This window comes from Furipterus horrens, unplaced genomic scaffold (genome assembly GCF_987537825.1).
Source record: "Furipterus horrens unplaced genomic scaffold, mFurHor1.1.pri manual_scaffold_1, whole genome shotgun sequence".
Classification (NCBI taxonomy): Eukaryota; Metazoa; Chordata; class Mammalia; order Chiroptera; family Furipteridae; genus Furipterus; species Furipterus horrens.
This window is the reverse complement of record NW_028327171.1, coordinates 45244717-45258431: the sequence shown is the minus strand read 5'-3', so window position 1 is coordinate 45258431 and position 13715 is coordinate 45244717. Positions and strand designations below refer to the sequence as shown.

At 47.0% G+C, this 13715-nt stretch overlaps 2 protein-coding genes across 5 annotated transcripts; one reads left to right on the top strand and one right to left on the bottom strand.

Moving 5' to 3' along the window:
• THPO (thrombopoietin) lies at positions 1-5659 on the top strand. Of its 2 annotated transcripts, XM_090274935.1 has the most exons (6): positions 1-118; positions 1495-1663; positions 1883-2010; positions 2302-2388; positions 4373-4540; positions 4776-5659. In XM_090274935.1, the coding sequence occupies exons 2-6, from the start codon at positions 1651-1653 to the stop codon at positions 5439-5441; spliced, it is 1062 nt and encodes a 353-aa protein (XP_090131061.1). In that variant the 5' UTR covers positions 1-118; positions 1495-1650; the 3' UTR covers positions 5442-5659. The 2 variants fall into 2 exon arrangements, with proteins under 2 accessions (XP_090131061.1, XP_090131070.1); XM_090274944.1 differs by lacking the exon at positions 1-118 and having other exon boundaries at positions 1598-1663; positions 5421-5659.
• A 3185-nt stretch (positions 5660-8844) lies between these two features.
• Positions 8845-13401, bottom strand: POLR2H (RNA polymerase II, I and III subunit H). Of its 3 annotated transcripts, XM_090274955.1 has the most exons (6): positions 13269-13392; positions 12301-12745; positions 11119-11202; positions 10942-11035; positions 10106-10189; positions 8845-9205 (listed from the first exon to the last, which is right to left on the bottom strand). In XM_090274955.1, the coding sequence occupies exons 2-6, from the start codon at positions 12371-12373 to the stop codon at positions 9088-9090; spliced, it is 453 nt and encodes a 150-aa protein (XP_090131081.1). In that variant the 5' UTR covers positions 12374-12745; positions 13269-13392; the 3' UTR covers positions 8845-9087. The 3 variants fall into 3 exon arrangements, with proteins under 3 accessions (XP_090131081.1, XP_090131090.1, XP_090131098.1); XM_090274964.1 differs by lacking the exon at positions 10106-10189 and having other exon boundaries at positions 13269-13401; XM_090274972.1 differs by lacking the exon at positions 13269-13392 and having other exon boundaries at positions 12292-12358.
• Between the last annotated feature and the right edge of the window lie 314 nt (positions 13402-13715).

Here is a 13715-nt window from a genome sequence, read left to right as displayed (position 1 = left end):
GGCGTGTGACCCCACTGCCGTGAAGGGGCTATGCCCCAATGCCACATGCTTTCCTACCCATCTGCTCCCCAGAGTGCTGCCTGCTCTGCACCTGGATCCTGAAGCCCTTCTCCACCGGGTGAGTGGCAAGCAGGGTTTGGAGTTAAATGAGGGTTGGAAGGACTGGAAAGAGGTATTGGGCTCTCAGGCTGGGGGAGGGGTAGGCAAAGTGGAACCTACAGGCACTGACCTTTGTCAAGAAGAGTGTGGCCTTCCCAGAATGGGAGGAGCAGGGCAGAGCAGGGGTAGGGGGTGGGGTGCTGGGTTCTGAGGGACTGATCACAGACTTGGTGGAATACAGCACAGTCCTGACTGGCACTAAGGAAAGGGGGCATGGGCTCAGGGAGAAAATGAGAAAGGAGGTATATTAGGGCTTAGGGAACACAGCAGCATAATGGACACAGCTCCAATCCTCACTCTTACCCAGCCATTCCTAGTTAGCTAAGGTTCTGAATCCAGAGGCTAGGAAGCTGGGTCAGGCAAGCCAGGGCACAAGAAGACAGTAATGGGAGGAGGGTTCATGCATGTTGACAGACCTACAGGAAATCCCAATATTGAATCAGGTGCAGGCCTCTTTGCACAACTTGTGAAATAAGGAGGAAGCCATGTGGGGGGTCCTGTGAAGGAACAGGAAGGGGTCTGAAGAGGGGGCAGGGAGGAAGGTGTGGCTATGGGACAGACATGTGGGCATCCAAGGCGAGGTACGCGATGTAAGGTGGGCATCACCTCACTCAGTAGGTATCCATTCCTGGACAACTTGCCTCAGAAAGGAAGTCTCAGGAATGTTAGCCTATCTCTTTTCCTTGGAAAACCCAGTATTTCAGATCTTGGAGTGCAAAGAAAAAGTCCAAGAGGCTTTATGTGTGGGTGTAAATAGGGAAAGAATGAGAGACTAATTTCTCCCATACCATCTTCTCTTAATCTTTTAATCACTGACCTCTACTAGTCCAATTTCAGGGTGTGTTTTTTTTTTCCTAATTCCACTCCTCAGCCCCACTGCCCAAGCCACCCCTCATTATATTGTACATGTTTGCTAGTTCCTCATCCTGTCCCTATACCTGTTTCCCCGTCTCTTCTCCAGGCTTGTGCCTCTATACTTCATTCTCTATCCCATTCCAGATTTTCTCCAACCAAACTACCAAGGTTGCTCAGAATTTGAGGCCAGATAAGGTGTGTGTGTGTGTGTGTACATATCCTGTCCTCTCCCACCCCACCACACACCCCACCACCCACCCCCACTGCTCTAGGCACGGGGCAGGACACCAAACTCATATCAGATTCACTAAAAAACGCTGACAGAGGATATACCATATGCTACAAGAAAACATGGAGCACTCAAAGCTTTAACAGTTCTAGGCTGGTCAGTATTGCAAGCCCTCCCAGCATCTGTTCCCCCCACCAGACAGTCCCTTCCTTAAAACTTGAACAAGTGTTCCTTGTTCCTGTCACTTGCAGGATAGAGTCCAGACCCTCTTCCTTGGCCCATCTGTGCCGTGCCCCACCCAACTCTGCCCAGAAGTGCAAGCACCCAAGCCGCCTCCATGGCCTCAGGAAGGATTCAGGGGAGAGGCCCCATACAGGGAGCCACTCCAACAAGACAGCCTGGCCAGAATGGAGCTGACTGGTAAGAACACACTTAAGGGGCAAAGGGCCAAATCAAAATGTGGTGGAGGGGGAATGAGAAAGATATACTGCAGTGGGCCAGGGGAACCCAATTTCCCAGGAACAAGGCATCATCGTGCCAGGTTTCAGGGCTGGAACCTAAATGGAAATTCCTGGATCACTACCCAACAATGATCTCTTCCGTATCCACCCCTTTCAACTTCACCTCTCCTCATCTAAGAACTGCTCCTCGTGGTCATGCTTCTCCTAACTGCAAGACTACCTCAGTCCAGCCCGGCTCCTCCTGCCTGTGACCCTCGACTCTTAAATAAATTGCTACGTGACTCCCATGTCCTTCACAGCAGACTGGTGAGAAGCCCCAAGCATTGTCCCCTCTATCCATTTAACTGGCAAGATACCCTCGCTCCCATCACTTCCTTTTGCTCCCTGATCCAATCACTATTCTTCCAAGAGTCTTCAATAAGACCACCACCTCCTGATCACCACTCCTTACAAGAATTATGATTTGCAATCAAGCTCTCCCTTAAAAGCTCTAGTCTGATATATTACTCATGGAAGCCCAACCTGGTCATTGGGTCACCATACCCCCTCCTGCTTCAGCTCCCTTCTCTCCCCCTCCCCACCAATCTTTTTCAACAGAGTCAGTGCCCAGATATTAACCCTTTGTCCACATCTGTCCTGCTGCCCGCTGTTGACTTTAGCTTGGGAGAATGGAAAGCCCAGACGGTAAGAAAACCATCCCTTCCCTTGGTTTTTCTAAGTCCTGTGTTTATGAGTTTCCTACTGCTTCCCATGGATTCCTGAAACTTCCTGAGCTCACTGAAAATATCTCCTCTTCAGCTTGGCCACTCTAACACAATCAGCATACTACTATGATAATATCCTTTGGACAAAATGATGGCTGGCAGTTCCAATATGTTAAACAGATTCAAAGCTGAATACCATGAAAAGCTGGGTGCAAGTCTCTCATGAGCCATGCCTTTGACTCATTCCCATTCAAGCTTCTTTCTTTTAAAAAAAAATCTTCTGCCAGCAAACTGGGCTGTTTTTTGTTTGTTTGTTTTGTTTTTCCACATATGGTTGTTTTCATTTGCTTTTTTAAAAAAAATTTTTTATTGTTGTTCTATTACAGCTATCCCATTTTCCTGGTTGCTCTCCCCTGCCCTGCCTACCCCCTTCCCTCTCGCACAGTCAATCCTCACCCTGTTGTCCATGTCCATGGGTCATTTATACTAGTTTCTTGACTAGACCCTTCCTATTCAAGCTTCTTAAATTGGCATGAAGAAGTAAGGTTGATCTGTCATCCACAGATTACACAAAGCTGGGAACCACAGCAAAAGTAAGAAAAGACACAATCAAGATTCAAATCACTGAAAGGCAAGGTTCAAAACATGGTAAAATTTAACAGAAATATATAAAAAATTCTACATGCATAAAGTAATTGAGTTAAGTCCTATTCCACAATGCCCCTGCTTCCCTCATATAAACTTCTAGCTCTAGAATTTTTCTTTCTTTCTTTTTTTTTTTTTTAAGATTTTATCTATTTATTTTTAGAGAAAGGGAAAGGGGGGGAGAAAGAGAGGGAGATAAACAACAATGTGTGGTTGCCTCTTGCACGTCCCCAACTGGGGACCTAGTCTGCAACCCAGGCATGTACCCTGACTTGGAATTGAACCAGTGACCCTTTGGTTCCCAGGCCAACACTCAATCCACTGAGCCACACCAGCCAGGGCTAGAATTTTCTATGAGAAGGATCTGAGAGGGTTGAGTTGACCCCAAATTTCACATGTAACATTATTGAAGCAGCTATTTTAAAAGCTAGCAATTCTAGACCACTTTAGATGTTTAGCACCAACAATGTGGAAATATTCCTATAAAATTTTGAGTGGACTGCACTTAAAAATACTGGACTGAGTATTAGAAATCCTCCTCTAGATACATGCTAATTTATTCAGAGGGATCCATTAAACTAGTATGTGTCCAGGAGGAAGCAATCCGAACAGTAAAAAGGTTAGAAAACATGAAAAGAATGATCTTTTTTAAAAAGAAGCCTGTCTGATTAGTTTGCAGTAAGTGGCAGTCTTGTGAGATAGCATGAAGTGCTTTAGTCTGGAACTCAGAAAACCTACTGAGAGGGAGCACTCCTTGGTAGGCCAACTCTTCTACCCTCAAGATCATGGGAATCCCACTCTTCCCTCAGATCTTTGAGGGGGACTGGGCTAGGAAAGAGCAGTTCCTAGGCAGCCCTAGCAGTTCCAGCTCTGCCACTTGTCAGTAAGCCCCTTCTCTTCATCTTTATGCTCTTTATGATGGCCTCATCTCTACATTAAGTTTAAAAAAGCATCACATGACCTTAAGATTTTATAGCAGAAAAAGATGTGCAACACTAGAACCAAGCAGTAAAAGCTAAAAAAGGGTAGATTTCAATATAATGTAAGAGAGAGAAAGAAAAAAAAAAAAAAAAAAGAGCTTTTCTGACTGAAACTAAGTGTAAGGCCAGGCCGGTTTACCGGACACTGGAGTTATTCAAGCAGAGGCTGATGACCAATTGTCGGGAGACTGTGAAAGAATTCCTATGCTGGGTGGGACCTTGGTCCTGTCCACTTCTCAGCTTCGATGATTCATTCTGTTGGCTACTCCTACAGGCTCCCCACCCACTATTAGCGTGCCCTTTGAAGCAGTACACTTCTCTCTTCCATCTCTTTCCCAGGAACAGACCAAGGCACAGGACGTTCTGGGAACAACGGCCCTTCTGCTGGAGGGAGTGATAGCAGCACGCGGACAACCAGGACCCACTTGCCTCTCATCCCTACTAGGACAGCTTTCTGGACGGGTCCGCCTCCTCCTTGGGGCCCTGCAGGGCCTCCTTCGAACCCAGGTAAGTCCCCAGTCAAGGGAACTATAGAAATTGTCCTCCTTTTCTGATTCGGTCTCCTTAGAAGACCTGAGGGAACAGGAATTCTAAGAATCTTGAGGTAGAAGAGATGACCTACCAAGGAATACTCCCTCCCAGCCGTAAAGCCTGGGTGCTGGTACCCAATCTTCCCACAGAGACAAGGGAGGCATGATCTCTGGCCCAGGTCTCTGGCCTCAGGCCCATCCTCTGCCCTCAGCTTCCTCCACAGGGCAGGACTACAGCTCACAGAGATCCCAATGCCATCTTCCTGAGCTTCCAACAGCTGCTCCGAGGAAAGGTGCGCTTCCTGCTGCATGCAGTAGGGCCCACCCTCTGTGCCAAGCAGGCCCTACCCACCACTGCTGTTCCACGCAGTACCTCTCTATTCTCCACACTGAACGAGCTTCCAAACAGGACTTCTGGGTTGTTGGAGACAAACTCCAATGTCTCAGCCAAAACCACTGGCACTGGACTTTCGAAGAGGCTGCAGGGATTCAGAGCCAAGATTCCTGGTCTGCTGAACCAAACCTCCAGGTCCCTAGACCAAATCCCTGGACACCTGAACAGGACACACAGACCTTTGAATGGAACTCATGGACTCTTTCCAGGACCCTCACCCAGGGCCCTGGGAGCCCTGAATATTCCTCCAGGAACTTTGGAAACAAACTCCCTGCCACCCAACCTCCAGCCTGGATATTCTCCTTCCCTAATCCATCCTCCTGCTGGACAACATACACTCTTCTCTCCTTCACCCACTTTGCCCACACCCACGATCGAGCTCCCACTCCCACTTCCTGACCCCTCTGCTATCATGCCCAGCCCAACCAGTCCTCTTCTAATTGCAACCCACCCTCACTTCCAGGATCTGCCTCAGGAAGAGTAAGGTTCTCAGGCACTGGCAACCTCAGCATTGTCTCCATGTGTAATTCTCCTACCTGGAGCAGAGGCCCTGGGAGACAAATGCAGCTATACCAGACTTCCTGTTTTCACCTAAAACACCGAGCCCTGGTAAAGGTGAACACACAGGACAGAAAATGCAGTCGTTTTTCACTGTTTAAAACACCAGAAGCTATTTTTTTAAGCTATCAATAATATTCAGCAGAGCAGCTAGTTATCTTTGGTCTATTTTCTGTACAAATGTACAAATTACAAATTCTCCATATGCTTTTTCATATGATAATTCCTCAAAGGCCTGGCCTGGCCCCTGAACAGATGTAGAGACTAATCTTATGTGAGGAAAGAGAAAAACAAACTTTGGTTTTCTATTCAGAACTGAGGTTAGTCTCTTTACCCCCTTTACCATCACTCTCAGTGGGACTCTGATCTCCTTTTTGTAGGAGATTCTTCCTCTTGAGAAAAGAATGAGAAGTTGTCTCCCAGAAAGACTGTCCCTACATAATAGACAACATTGAGCCAGGATTAATAAAAAATAAATGAGAGTATCCAAAAGCTAACTGAAAAGAAAAAGATGTTCATCTCAGGGGGCAATAGTTCTGCCCCTCCCTAAGGAAAAAAAAAATCAAAAGAAAAAAGAAAAGCTAACAGGAAGTCTAGGAGTGCCTCACACCTCAGGTAAGCCTGTGCAGACGGTTCTGTCAAGAGGAGACCTGGATGTGACAGCTGAGCAAACAGCAAGAGCTTGAGCAGCTCAGCAGGAGGCTTCGCCAGGCTTGGGTTCCTGCCTCCCTCCTGTGGAGGTCAGGGAGAAGTGCAGGAAGTGCCATCAGTCAGTCTCTGGGGTTCACACAGCGGGAGAGACAAATACAACTCAAGTACAAGTTGAAGGCTCATTTCCCAATTCCCAGAAGTGAATAGTATCTAAAAAGCAACCTTGTGTGGCTGCCGTAAATTCTGTTAGGGGGTCTCTAGAAAAGAAGCCAGGGTTATGGGGCTTTGCCAGTAAATGCCTTCTTGATGCTTAGGAAGAGGAGGTTTACATTGCCCCAAAACAAAAACTCCACTGCAAAGGTCAACACTACCTCTAAAGGCTGCTGTAGGGAAGACTAATAGAAGTCTTTCCTCTTCCTTCTCCACCAAAAGGAAAGGATAGTCTGCCATATAAGTAGAGGAGCCAAGAACCCAGAGTTCCAAACTGCCACAAATACCCCAGGATCACTAAAGGCATTCTAAACCAGAATAAAAGTCAGTGTGCCAGGAACTCTATGTACGTTACCTTTTTTAAGGCTCACACAACTCTTTAAGGTAGGCAGTATCATCCCTGTTTTATAGATGAGGAAACCAACCGAGGCTCAGAGAAGCCAGGCAAGTTTGCAAAGGTTTCACAGTCTGTGAGCAGGAAAAGAAGAAACACCCTAAGCTGACATAGTCTGGAGCCCATACTGTCCCCAGTGCGGTGCACTGTCCAATATATTATTCAGTGATTCTATTTATTGGGGAAATTTTCCAAGTCCTTGAGGAGTAAATGCATCAACAGTTAAAAGAGTTCTGCATAGAAAGCCAAAGCTCTTGGTAGGGGTGACCAATTTAGACATCTCCAGGTGTCCCTCTCCCCCATCATGAACAGAACAGTTGCCATGGAGAAGGAATCAACAAATGCACAAAGCTTGAAAATGTTGCCCAAATCTCAGATGGTGTCAGTTTCTACATGGGAAAAAATCAGTCCATCCACACTACAATTTCCAGGATACAGTCAAGGGAATTGGTAAATGGAAGTTTTAATTTACTGCAGTACTAAAGAAGATTAAATCTAATAATCAAATGAAACCTTTTATGGTACATGAAATAGGCAGCACCCAGGACCAGATATGCTGAAGGGACCAGAGACAAAGAATTAGGGGTTCTCAACACAGTCAGATAAGACAAAGATAGCAAAACTGCAAGAAGCATGTAGCCAAAACTTCAGACATCAAGTATTGGGATTTGACTTACTCCAGGGCAAACGCAGATAACTGATAGGCTTTTCCAGTGTGAATTAATCTGCCCCTATTGAAGATCTAACCCATTTTCCAAATCACTGTCTCTTCTTCCTTTTATATAGGCACACTGTTAAAACCAGAACCTTCCTGTCTCTATTCAATTGTATCTCAATTCTCTTTCTTCTACCACCCCAGGGCAGCTAGGACAGTCTGCTACACCACCCACAAACCGCTACTACTAATTAGGTTCTCCCACTTAACCTAAATTCATCTGTCTTCATCCACAACCAACGCCACCCCCAAAAATGGACTCCATGGAAATGCTCTAGGATTACATAAAAATTCATCCCAACCCCCACTACATTTCCAATTTCCCTCTCCACCCTCCCTGCCCCATACTAGGGAAAAAGAAACACCTTTACCTCCCCCCTGCAGGGACCATTCATTTTCAACCCTTTTTCCTAAATACTCTTAACACCTCATGAAAGACCTGAAAATGATGGGGAAAGAGATACCACAGGCATCCCACCAGGGGAGCAGCTCCCCTGACAAAGTGAGAGATCAAAAGAGACTCCTACTTAATACACACAATCTTTCTAGATAGAATTTCCCAGGGGAAATCAGAGTCCCAAATACTTTCTGAAAGACCCTGAACGCCAGGGTGACAAGCCAGCCCCTATGCTGGAGTCCTTGTAAGCATCACCATTTCCCCAACAGTGTTCTTCCCCCACTTTTAAGTTAGTAACTGCAGTCAGGCTGCTGCATTGTCCCAGGCACAGACACCGAACTGCCAAACCTCATTGGTATTAGTGCCCTGTCCACTTCACTGGTCTGTGCAGCAGCTTTCTGTTCAGTGTCACTGGTGAGAAACACCACTTACCCTCCCTTCAGGTCATCACTAGAATACAGAACAGACAGCTGGCTCCTCCACCTGCTCCCATAACCACCAAATCCACTCTTTCTATTCTCTTCATAGTTGTATCCCATGCTTATGTCTAAAAGCCTCTACCCAAAGCTTCCATAAAGAAGATGAACATTTCCAGGCTACACAAGTGACTCATTCAAGTCAACATGATTTGACTTCTCAAGAGACTGAAAGTGTTGGAAGGACTCAAGCAGGGTTCCTTGCCAATCCAAAATGCTATGCCAAACGGGGTCATCTTCTGGGCTTGGGGTGCCCCCAGGAGCCAAAAGCATGACACTCTCTCACAGAAAATCACTTTGGAGGATAAATGTTGGGGATAGTCAGCCAGGAATCTAAGAAATCCTGAACCCAGATACCAAAAGGCTGGGACAGATCTTACATTGACACGTGATCATCCGGCTGTGGGCCAGAGACATAATATACCATAGGCAAATTGGGGGGGAAAAATGACTTTAAACGGGAAAAAAATGTAAGGGAAGGAAAAGTCTGAAAAAAGTAAAGTTTAATTTAAAAAATCATATACACAAAACAACTTCTGATTCACTGTAAACTCTCCCACAGGAAAGTCAGTTTTCCATTGAGTCCAGGACACCTACAGACGCATCCACATTTTTAGGTGGACAGAGAGCCAGCCCCTCTGAACAGGTGAACAACAGCAACTGCTGCTCAGGCTTGAACAAATGTCCATGACCTGAGAGACTAAGCCACAGGTTGGCTTCCCAGGTGGTTCAGAAGGCCAGTTTCTTCATCAGCAGATAAACTCGGGAATCCACTTCAAATCCATGCAGGTTGTTGGCATCACCCTGCAGCCTCATGAGCAGGCCCCCATAGGACACATAGGCAGAGCTGAAACAGAAGGACCAATCCCATGAGTCTGAGCTTTGGAGCAGCTGTTACTCAGCAGCTCTCTAGCCCAGCCTAATAAAATAAGGCACCTTTCTAATGTTTTGTCATTAGGAACCAAAATTCAAACAAAGATGAATGCACAGACATTTGCAAGGCAGTGTTCTTTATATTAGCAAAGGTGGAAAATACTACATGCCCAGAATAAAGAAAATGGTCAAATCAATTAAGATATATCCATTTACTGGAATGTTATACAGCTAATAAAATGATTAGGAAAAGCTTTCAACTGACATGAGGAAACATGTTTCACATAACATTACTAGGCAAAAAGAGAAGAAAACACTGTAATAAACAACATGATCTCAAAGCAAAATGCACACAGGAAAAAAAAATTATTCAAAAATGTTTATATAAAAGGTTCCTTCTGGGTATGGAATTATAGGTGACTTTTTTTCCTTCTTGACATTACTTCTCTGCTTTTCATATTTCTTACAAAGGGCACATATTGTTTTAATAAGATTTTAAAGAAAAGAAAAAATAGCTGGGCAGGGAAACCAAAGAACTAGGGATTGGGTTGCAGAGTAGCAACATACACACACACGCTTAGCAGTTTAATTACTTAATGCTGCATTTATTTCCTGCAGAAGCAACATTCCTTTGCATTGCACACAGCAAGATTAACAGTTTCTCGTTTGGACCACCAGGGCTGAGGCCCTGACAAAGGGTAAAGTGAGCAGCCTGTAGTGCAGACTGAAAACTGTTCCCAGAAGTTTCTTTCCTGGGTCCCACTTAGGTCTGAGGTGCTGAGAGGGACTCAACACAGGAAGCAGAAGCATGGCCCAATTCCTCAGAACAGGGTGGGGTGAAAGGGTTCTCACAAGGGTCACTCAAAGAACTTACAGACGTGTTGCTGCTTCAGTAGAAGTTTCATCTCCCTCAATCCTGTATACTTTCCCATACATTACATACTCAAATTGGTCAGCCCTGTGGAGCAATAGTGGCAGTTATTCTTAAAAATAGTTAACTATAATAAGAGGTTCTTCAAAAGTGGTAACTGCTAACTAAGTGCCAGCATTGTAACAACAGGCACCTTTTTTTAAATTGAGTGATTGATTTTAGAGAGAGAGAAAGCAGAGAAGAGAGAGAGAGAGACAGAGAGAGAGAGACATGGATTTGTTGTTCCACTCACTTATGCATTCATTGGTTGATTCTTGCATGTGCCCTGGCCAGGGATTGAATCTACAATTTTGGAGTATCAAGACAATACTTTAACTAACTGGGCTACCTAGCCAGGGCACAACAGGCACTTTCCAAACACAATGTCATTTAGTCCTCACAATAAACCTGTGACCTAGGTATGACCATCTGTCTTTTACTGATGAGGAAACTGGGGCTCAAAGAGGTTAAGGTTATTCAACAAATGAGTGGTAGGCTGAGATCTGAATTCAGTGGGACTCCAAACTCCCGTCACACCAAACTCCCCAACAGGACCCAAGGACCACACAGCCTGGGTCATTCAGTGATCATGTCCTCAGCCATCAAAAAGCTACAACTCACAAGCATGCAATCACTGTCCTGGATCAAAACCCGGTTGTTTAAATTCTTAATGCAGAACTTTCCTTAAGATTCCTCAGATAATACTCATTTAGTCCACAAATTAAATAAGGGTCTTTCCACATTGCTTATCTACTTAGTCCTCGGGCACAGTTCAAGTACTCCCTTCTTCACTCCCTTACCTGGAAGGTCTATCATCTGTGGGGTTGTATTCACCATCATCCAGGGTACCATCTTCATACAAGGTACTAGCTATGACCAACCGGAACTTGTCACCTGAAAGTAACGGCAATATCTGAGGGTGAAGAACAACTGAAATGGCAAAAAGTCTCCTGCTATTGCCTGTGTTCAATACTTACCCAAGTCTACAGGGTATATCTGAATGTTTACATCTAAGATAAGGTCCATCTTGAAAGATTCACTCTCACAATGCAGTCGAGACACTGGAGAGAAGTAGAGAAAGAGTGGCAAGGTTAATTGCTCGACCCAGGCTTACCCTGCAGACCCCACTTTGGGAGACCACATGCAATAGAACACTCAGTCTAACCCAATCTGCATCCAGTGGCCTCTCATCTGCTCTCACAGAAGTGCAGGCTCAATTAGAACCAGATATGCAGGAAGTAAAGGGGAAAAAACCTATGCCAAGTAGACACAATCCCCAGGAAAAAAAAAATCCAAAGTCCTCTGGCAACAAATAATATCCAGATTCTAGGCCTGCCTAGGTGATTAAGAAACAACCTGACTTTGTGCGTTATTCATTCAGCTCCAGGATTTATCTTTTTGTGCCAGGTGCAGCGCTGAGGAGATTATCAGAGTGTGGGACATGTAAGTACTGGTGTTTGTCTTGAAGAACATCTCAGTCTCCAGGTAAAGGGTGAGAAACCAGAGAGAAACAATTATTGATCAATGATAGAATAAAGAGCAACTCTTCATTATGTCAAGTAGTCATCTCTACCTCAGAGAGGGCTTCACAAAGAGCTAAAGATTCTAAGGACAATACAAGACTTTACTTTGGGCGATGGGAGCATGATGAAGTGTGCAGATGACGTTTTGTTGAGTTGTACACTTGAAATCTGTATGGTTTTGTTAATCAATGTCACCCCAACAAACTCCATACAAAAATAAAAACAACAAAATATAGGTTCTGGACTCGGATTACTCGCTGTGAAGCCTTGGGTGGGTTGCTTCACTTCTCCGAGAAAAATGGGTAAGACAACACCTACCTCATGGAGACTCTTGAAAGAAATAAGACGAAGCGTGTAAAGTGCACAGTACAGCGCCACGCACAGAGTGAGCAGCGATTAGAAAGTTGCCCTGGAGTTTACCAGGACCACGATAAAAGGCCACCCAGGTACCGGACACAGCATGTGTGAACCCAAGGAGAGCTCGTAGTCCTCGTTCTCTCATCTATAAAATATTACCTGACGGAGGGGTCCCTACATCATGACCTGCAGGAATTGGGTGAACCAGGAGCCCAGGGGCGTGTCCCCAAGGGCCAGATTAGCCCCTTACCCCAAACCGCCTCTACATACCTTACTTACCTCTGTCAAACTTCTTGCCCTCCGGGTCAATGTCTTTCACATCAAAAATATCTTCAAACAGAATGCCCGCCATGGTGAAAGGGCCACGAGAGTAGCACGGGGGACTGAGCGTGCAACCACGGCTAGGGGTACGCACACCCCGCGCGTGGGGAAAAGGTGGCGAGAGAGGAAAAACTAGCGCCTGAGGAGCAGCAGCGGGGCAACAGAATAACGCATGCGCACGGCCAGGCAGTAAGGCGGACACTTCCGCCTCCTGGCTCTCGCGGCTTCCGAAGTTCCGCTCCGAACGCCTGCTTCCCAAAGACTTCAGTAATTTGAGGGCGGATCTCAGGTCCAGATAACTCCACCCCAGGGCGGGATTACGGTAAATAAGCCCCACCTCCCGTCGAGGTGGCGCGGTTTCTCGCCACTCTGCTGAGGCTCTACTGCGCCCTCTTCAGGGTTCCTGTAGGAAAAACGAATGCACGGGGCTTACCTCAGCCTGGGACCTTGATCCTTGTCCCAGAGAAGCCCGGCCCTAGCCCTACCTTGCAGCTCTGCTTACCCGCCGAGGGCACAGTCCGCGCCGAGAAAAGGCGGAGCAGAACCCCGCCCCCAGAGCGCTGGGCAGTACCCAGCCCCTCCAGCTGGCAACCAAAGCCCCTCAGGCCGGCCCGAGCCAGCTCGGCCCTGCGGGATGTCACCCGAGCTGGGTCTTTTCAGTTTGGGAATTTGCCATGATGTCACTATGGGGAAGAGGAAAGCCTGCACTGTCCCCTCCCCTGGCACTGCACCCTCCACACCTCTGCCCTCCTCCACTGTGCCCCGCTCTCTTTCCCCACACCATCCCTACAGCCTGACATTGACCCCGTCACACTGCGCTCCAGAGCACTGACCGCTCCCCTCCACAGTCCTCTCCCTAAGGACACTGATCTCCTGTGTGCCCCTTCGTCCTGCACTGTCCTCGCCCAAGGACACTCTTCCCTTACATTGCCCCTTCCTCTCGAATGCTGGCTCTTCTCACACTTCCCACTTCTTGGGCACAGCCCCTCCTCCGGGCACCACCTCTGCTTCCCACACGTCCCTCCGTCCTGGCGCTGCCTCCTCCGGCACACTGCCTGTTTCCTGGTCACTGGCCTCTCCCCCGACACTATCTCTGACACACACTGAGTCCGTCTACCCTACGTTCACCCCACCCTCTGCTCTAGTCTTCTCCGGGCCCTGATAGAGAACTGAGAACCCCATCAGGCCATTCGCCCGCGGCGACGAGACGTCAGCGGCTATTCGGGTTTCACCTTGGGCCCTGCTAGAAAGAAGCGACCTCTGCCCCCCCCCCACACACACACACGCCCGCATCCCATGAGGAGCGCCGCCCGCACCTGGACCTCCGTTCCTCCGGCCTGTCTTTCCCTCACCACTTCCACCCCGCCCCCCTT

Bases quoted from the DNA above. Each gene is read 5' to 3' on its own strand.
- THPO (XM_090274935.1), top strand. The intron at 2,011-2,301 runs GTGAGAAGCCCC...CTTTTTCAACAG, and splicing joins ATGTCCTTCACAGCAGACTG to AGTCAGTGCCCAGATATTAA. The intron at 2,389-4,372 runs GTAAGAAAACCA...TCTCTTTCCCAG, and splicing joins GAGAATGGAAAGCCCAGACG to GAACAGACCAAGGCACAGGA.
- POLR2H (XM_090274955.1), bottom strand. From the start codon at position 12,373: ATGGCGGGCATTCTGTTTGAAGATATTTTTGATGTGAAAGACATTGAC. The intron at 11,036-11,118 runs GTAAGTATTGAA...CGTTACTTTCAG, and splicing joins GATATACCCTGTAGACTTGG to GTGACAAGTTCCGGTTGGTC. The intron at 10,190-10,941 runs GTAAGGGAGTGA...ATTGCTCCACAG, and splicing joins ACAGATGATAGACCTTCCAG to GGCTGACCAATTTGAGTATG.